Source organism: Thunnus albacares, chromosome 5 (assembly GCF_914725855.1).
Source record: "Thunnus albacares chromosome 5, fThuAlb1.1, whole genome shotgun sequence".
In the NCBI taxonomy this organism is placed as follows: Eukaryota; Metazoa; Chordata; class Actinopteri; order Scombriformes; family Scombridae; genus Thunnus; species Thunnus albacares.
This window is the reverse complement of record NC_058110.1, coordinates 9,705,609-9,712,824: the sequence shown is the minus strand read 5'-3', so window position 1 is coordinate 9,712,824 and position 7,216 is coordinate 9,705,609. Positions and strand designations below refer to the sequence as shown.

Here is a 7,216-nt window from a genome sequence, read left to right as displayed (position 1 = left end):
ATAAGAGCTGTGAGATGTGGAAGCTTGACCAGACCTTCATGATACTGTCCGACACTATTTGAATACACTGCACCTTCATGCAATAAAGAAACCGGCGTGTAGCATGAAGGTACAGTAGACTGAGCTCCAGCAAAAGAAGAATTAGATACACATGAAAAGTAACACTTCTAATGATATTAAACAAATGTAATCCCCGTCTTCAGTAACATAAGCAGAGCTGGATCATAAACTAAAGCCAGGTTTAATATGGTGATATCTGGAATGAAAAACAGTCCAGTCCATGTACTAGGAAATATAAGAAATGTTCATTTTATTAAAACGGCATAAAAAAATGACATGAACGTGTGTCGAGGTGGGGCTCACAGAAATAGACTTGTCAAACTATATACACTTCATTATAGTACTCATAATGCTGCATTAAACCATATTCCACCAATGTTTCTACAGTAGAACAAGCTGTAACGTGTGTCGTCATTGAGATTTCTGGGCATCTCCGTCTGGATCATGCATGTTGAGAACATGTAGTTTCACATTAGATCTCCTCCACACAGGCTGCTTCTCAGTGGACAAAGATGGGTTTGGTCTGGGTTTTTTTTCCAGTCAGCCTTATGAAACAAGATGAAATCAGTCTGACTGAGGAATCCTCAGTCTGTAGTTCAGTGCTGCGAGGAGGATGAAAGCTGCGGCTGCTCTAGAAGTCCTGTCTGATGTTCTCCTTGTTCTCGTCCCCCTGCTGTTGTCTGAGCTGAGTGATTTCGTTCTCCAGCTGGACGATGGCCCGCTCGATCTCATAGTTCTTACTGACCAGAGACACCCAGCTGTGGAGGGACAGACACAGATGTTGTGAGAGATGAAAATCTGACCTACATAAGTCTCTTCGTACAGTGATATAAACATGCAAGATCTTCAAACGACATACTTTGACTCCAGCTCTCGCAGTTTGGCTCCTCCTGCCAACTGATCGTTCTTACGCTGCCAGTTTAAATCTTGAATTTGCTTCCTGTGTGCCACAAAAAAGTGAAAAAAACAAAACAAAACGTGAACCCAGGTTTAATTACATTTTTATACAGCTCAAATGTTCCAGTGATCACTCACCTGAATTTCTGAAGTTCCTTTTGAGCCATCTCAATCATGAAGGCCAAGTTACTGAAGGGGGAAGACAACACGTTAGCAGCCTTCTAGCGGACTAATTATAGTGAGTAACTGTCTGTGAGAAGAAGGCTGCGGTCACATACTCGTTGTAGACTTTCCACGCGTTGGTTCCATACTGCGACATGAGCTCCAGGTTCTCGATACGAACCGCCTGGTGCTCCAGCTGGGCCATCGAGTTGTTCACACACTCCTGCCACGCTGTGATGTCATTCTTCTGTCCTGCGGAAGGCGCTGGCAGCTCATATCTCCACAGGAAGAAAAACAAAAAAAAAAAGTATCAACATTAAGATCCCCAGACAAAAAATAATAAGATAAATCACCCCTCATACAATTTGTAACGATACATTTGGGTTGTAAATAACTACTATTTGCATTATCTATCAATTATTTTTGTATTCATCTCTAAATCTACACATTCTCAGAAACAAACCAAATATATTCAGTTTCAGTTTTATTATTACAGAAAAATTCACTGGTTTCAGCTACTCAAATGTGAATATCTTCTGGTTTTTTAGTCTTCTATGATGGTGTAGATGGTTTTGGACTCTATGTGGAACAAAACAAGATATTTTAAAGCCACTGGAAACCCAAATCCACGACAGCCTTCTAACTATGTCATTTAGGGTCTCAACCCTAACCCTAAACCCTGGGTTTCAACCCAAATTCGAAATATTGTCATAGGTGTGGTTATGCTCGGACATTTATCATGAAAATTATACAGTAAATTCTGCAACCCAATGATAAACGACGTGACGTGCTGCGGTAAGCATATTGTCTCATTTCCGGCTGCTGGATTTCTGTGCTATTAGCAGTCGTTAGCTGTAATTAGCCAGCCAGCAGCCTGTGTGGGTGTCAATCGAAACGTGATCTGCCGCACAAACGCAGTCTTGAGAAACGGTCTAAACAGCAAAATGAGCTGTTTTTTGAACTGTGTTTTCTAATAGTTATGAAAGTTTATTTTCACTCAGATTCTAGTGGATGCTTAATGAGACAATCAACTTTGATATCATAAATGCATTTTTACTATTTCAAGCCAAATTTCCAGAGGCTTTGCGACATCACCAAAAGATTAAGAGAAAATAATCAGCAGATTGATAATTTGATAATGAAAATGATCATTAGTTCTAGCTTTAATTTAGTTTATTTGTGTCATGTTACGACGTTGGTGAATAAGTGATGATATATCCAGTACTGCAATATCATAGCTCCTCACTGACCCTCCTCTGAGGCAAATGAGGATAAAGCCCAACTTTCAGTTACACTACTCTCAGTGTGTTGGATGCAGCAGTAGTTTGCATGACACTCTGTAGCTGTGTATGTATTAACTGGCCATAGAGTCATGCAGGCCCCGGATTCAAGTATCAAAACAGGCTCCTGCTGTGTGTCCGGCTCACCTCTTCATGCTCAGGAGATCCATGGGCTGCCGAGCCGCCAACCGCTCAAACTCATTCCTCATGATTTCTGTCTGAAGGGTGATAAGAAATAAGAAATGCTGTTATTTCTGTCACGCTGGCCAAGAAGGTTTCATTAAGAGATCTCAGGAGTTTGTCACCTCAAAAGCAGAGAAGTCAGGTGTAAGCAGGTAGCTCAGGTAGTTCTTTGTCGGTCTGTATCTTCTGGTCTCCTCCTCCACCAACGCTGCAGCCTAGAAGACAAAAGAGAATTAATTTTTTGTACATATTTATCTCTTTTGGCAGGGTGGAAGCGCGTCTTTCAGCATCATTCAGACCCAACATGGGTAATAATGTGTCAAGGAGAACTGAAAATGGGAAGAGAAACTGACTTTCTTAGCATACATAATTTCTTTCTCATACATGACTTAGACCACAAGACATACTAGTTTCTACCATATTGAATGATTTGCATTGTGACAGAGCCTAGAGGGAGCACTTGAAGAAAAATACATGGCTGATGACAGATTATTATGAGCTCACTAATGACTTGTATTTGTTTTATATCACAGCCTCCGGCCTTTAACATGACAGATGGACAATGAGACATGCCTGAAGTGCAAATAAAGTAATACACCAAAAAAAAGCCAAATGTTGTTGCCTTCTCAAGTTTGAAAAAAATGTTTTATTCACGTTTTTCAGAATTACCCACAACGAGGGAAGCTCCTACACCTCACAACTCACAGTAAAACAGAAGAAATGTTGGATTGTTTTTCCTTTTATAGGATCTGGTCTAATGTAGTCCGTAGTCTTTCTCATGTTTTTACAACATACAAAGTTGGCCGACCCACTAATTCATCCTGTCTATAATGTGCAAATGGAAGGGAATTAGAATTATGCCAATATGACGAGAAATCAAAGTGTGTGTCTATATTGGCTGCTGCTGTGTTGACTAAACACTCTGATATAATGTGTACAATAACCTAATGATTAGTATTATATGTACATATATGGAAAACATTTAAATGGGGGATGGTAGGTGACATACTATGTAGTTTTGTATATTGGCATAATGTAGACATTTTTAATTTCATTCACAATTTCAGTCAACTCTGCCTGTTCTTTTCAAACACAAGTCAAATCTCATACCTATAACTTTGTAATTTTTTTATAGTATTCTCTATTCCATTTAGATAAATCCTGTTATTCAGGTAGCATTTACAAACCCAGAGAGTTGGTACTGCCAAATATCTCTTTAATAGACCTTAGTTAATTACAAGTTACAACTGTGTTTGAAAAGGAGAGGCGGAGTTGGCTGATGTTGTGAGTGAAATTACGATGTCTGCTTTGATAAAGGTTTATATGTTCCCAAGCTGTGTGAGGACACTAAACAGAACTCAAGTACACTGTGTTTTTATATTTGGGTTAACAAGACAATGTGCCAGGGCAAGAACATAATTAACCAAACAGGCCAGATCATAGTGTGTCACTTGAGCCCTGCCTGTGTGAACACTTAACTTTTAATGTTGCTCTCCACTAAAAAATGTTTTTCTCTTCTTGTTCCTACAGTTGAATGTTTTCGTTTTTCAATGAAGCAAAAAGGGGTAGAAGTTATTTTAAAGACTTTTAACAAGGTATTAAACTTTTTGTGGAATAACCATGTCAGACACAATTTATTACTCCCAGCAGAGTATTTTTAGGTCTTACACATGACTGGACGGGATCTTTAAAATATGAATTACTTTCTTTTGCAATGTGCTCACGTAGTGTTGTATTGATTAATATGAAACTGTGCTTCACTGCTGTTTCATTATTGTGCTGAGTTAACATTAGACAACAAACTGAACATTTAGAAAAACTTTTCAAGTGCAAGTCTAATCTCATTTTTAAAATGTTTCCACGGAAGTCACTGGTGTCATTAAAGGCCCTATAAAATTTACTTTGCGTCATGTATTATTTTATTTTCCTTCAATGAGTTTCTACAGAGTTTCAGCAAAGCTACGCTGATAAGTTAAGGAAGTTATGAGCTACATCCTGGCTGAATAATTTACTAAACAAATGAGCATGCTAAATATTAACAGAGGTAACTGTACGCATAACAAATACATTAGTTTCATGCCTTTCAGTGCCTTTTCAACCTCGGTTTAAGTTAGCATGGTAGCTAACACGCTGCGATTAGCAAATGAAACCAGTTTACTCACCGCTTCTCTGACACCTGCTGCATCGTAACCTTGGTCAAAATATGGCAAAGCATCGACGAACACCTCACCAGCTACTGAAGCCGTTCCGGCCATTTTTAATCAATTTATTTAGTTGAGTTTTATTCTGTTGTGTGTCTTTCAGCTAAAACACTTCTGCGGCTAACAGTGCTAGGCTTTCTTCTTCTTCTTCTTTGGATTAGGCAGACTAGACGCTACAATGACGCATTGCTGCCCTCTACTGTTTGTTATTGATGCTCCTTTATTTATATTTTGTTATATAGTCCAATACTGTACAGATATTCCAGCTGTTTCTTCATTTTAGTCCAGTTATGTAGGCTGAGTAAAAACTGTTTCTCTGTTACTACTACTACTACTGCTGCTACTACTACTACTGCTACTACTACTGCTACTACTACTACTACTGCTACTACTACTAATACTACTACTACTACTGCTACTACTACTACCACTACTACTACTAGGCTACTACTGCTGCTGAAAATGTAACATTTAAACAATCAGTTTCTATAATATTACATCTAAAAGTACTAAAACCTACATCAGTATTGGCAATATTTTTATTTCATTTAGGTCCATTCAGGGGTTTTAACTGCCTTGCAAAACATAAACATGAAACATAATGTAATCTTATGTCTTTGCATATTTTCCCAAAGCACATTTACTACATCTAAGTCAGAGGACACAGTTCAGCCAGATCTGGATTAAGTTTAGGGGCCCAGAGTCATCCACATATAGCAAGTCAATGGGGATGGACACTGTTATCCAGAAAACACACTCATATTTCATTATATTGTATTAAAGTCAACTGTGTTTGACAGATTTTTTTTATTTGGACTGCTAATATAACGTGAAGTTTACCTCAGTTTTAGACAGTGAAAATTACTCTCTGTATCACATTAAAAGGGTCCCTAGCCAAGTTTAAGAAATTATTGCACTGATTATGAACAAACTAGCTGTCTAGTGGTGCAACAATTAGCCACATTAGTGCATTTCCTTGTCTCTGAAGCACCCCCTTCTCCATGCATTCTTGGAAACAAGAAGCAGCTACCCCTTCACATGCATCCTTGAGGACTCATGCACCACACCTTGTTGACTTCACCTCTAAAACTGCAGTCTCTGTGAAAACCACAGTACTAGTTAGGGCATCCTTTAGGACAAGGCCAGTATTCACTCCAATCTGTAAGCTCTCATAACATGTAATTTCATAGCAGATGATGTAACTACTCACAGAAATGAAGTCCTGATGCAGAGCAGCTGTGCTAATTACACACACACAACCTCTCCTTATTCTCTCTCTCTTTCTCTCCCTATCCTTACAGGTATTAGGATGGGACAAATCGTGAAAGTGACACAATTATATCGTGACATTTTTAACACAATGTGAACTTTAGCACCAAAGCAGGTTGTACAAGGTTTGCCATGTAAGTGTGGCAGTTCTTAAAAGCACTACTACAATACTATATGTATCAGATGTATGTGTCAGAACAACAATTTATCACAAACAAATCATTACATAAAGAAAATATTTATACTTATAAACATCATGATATATGATAAGTTGAGATATAATTTAATGCAGTGATGCCAATATCATGATACCTCATCAATACAGTAACACAAATGTTTTTTGCAGTTCAGCATATAACTGTTGGTACATTTGAATAGTACACGTGTACATGTTACTGCATGTGTGTATTACACAATATGTGGTTAATACGTGTTGTGTAATATGTCCTCTTTTTTTATCTATGCAGATATTGTGACATATAGGTTAGATCATTTGTCTCTCTCTCTCTATATATATACATATACAGAATATGCACACACATATACAGTACCAGTCAAAAGTGTGGACACACTTTAATGTCCAAACTTTTGACTGGTACTGTATATTATGTTGTTCCAAATAAAGAATTTATGTGGAGAAAAAATTGTGTTTGCAAATGAGAGACCAATAGCATCTGTTTATGGAAGTGTAATCATTTGAGAGGTGCTGTGTGTGTGTGTGTGTGTGTGTGTGTGTGTTTTTTTGTTGGGGACTACAGATGCAAATTAGCTTCAAGCTAACTCTGGTGCATCTTTAATGTTTCAAACTGCACACTGTTCCATTCAATAAATCAATCAATCAATCAAGTTTTTTGATATTGTTATTGCTTAGCAACAGAAGATTAAGGAATAAAATTCCATTTTGAATCAGAATATATGAGGAACTTTTTGAGCCAATACATTCTTAATGTGTAATTCAAAGTTGTTAATTCAAGAAAATCCACTGCTTGTGCAGTATTTTAGTGTCCAGGTAGGATTTTAAGTCGGACATGAAGTAAGATTGGCTTTCTGTTTTGCAAATTTGCTGGTGTGTATATGGAATTTTGTTAATAAAGAAATAATATTGATAACATACATTTTCTTGGCTAGCATTACATCGGTAAAAAAACAAAATCAAACAAACAA

The 7,216-nt window shown here is 37.6% G+C and overlaps 1 protein-coding gene across 1 annotated transcript; it reads right to left on the bottom strand.

The window, feature by feature from the left end:
• Positions 1 to 283: 283 nt before the first annotated feature.
• bcas2 (BCAS2 pre-mRNA processing factor) lies at positions 284 to 4,956 on the bottom strand. Its single transcript, XM_044352756.1, has 7 exons — positions 4,745 to 4,956; positions 2,705 to 2,797; positions 2,547 to 2,617; positions 1,236 to 1,397; positions 1,096 to 1,146; positions 920 to 1,000; positions 284 to 818 (listed from the first exon to the last, which is right to left on the bottom strand). Exons 1-7 carry the CDS (start codon positions 4,835 to 4,837, stop codon positions 692 to 694), a joined length of 678 nt encoding a protein of 225 aa, XP_044208691.1. The 5' UTR covers positions 4,838 to 4,956; the 3' UTR covers positions 284 to 691.
• Positions 4,957 to 7,216: the final 2,260 nt, after the last annotated feature.

What these genes read in the sequence shown, in the direction of transcription:
- bcas2 (XM_044352756.1), bottom strand. Translation starts at nt 4,837, where the DNA reads ATGGCCGGAACGGCTTCAGTAGCTGGTGAGGTGTTCGTCGATGCTTTG. An exon ending in CTGACTTCTCTGCTTTTGAG is followed by an intron (nt 2,618 to 2,704) that starts GTGACAAACTCC and finishes ATCACCCTTCAG; the next exon opens with ACAGAAATCATGAGGAATGA. An exon ending in AAGGAACTTCAGAAATTCAG is followed by an intron (nt 1,001 to 1,095) that starts GTGAGTGATCAC and finishes TGTGGCACACAG; the next exon opens with GAAGCAAATTCAAGATTTAA.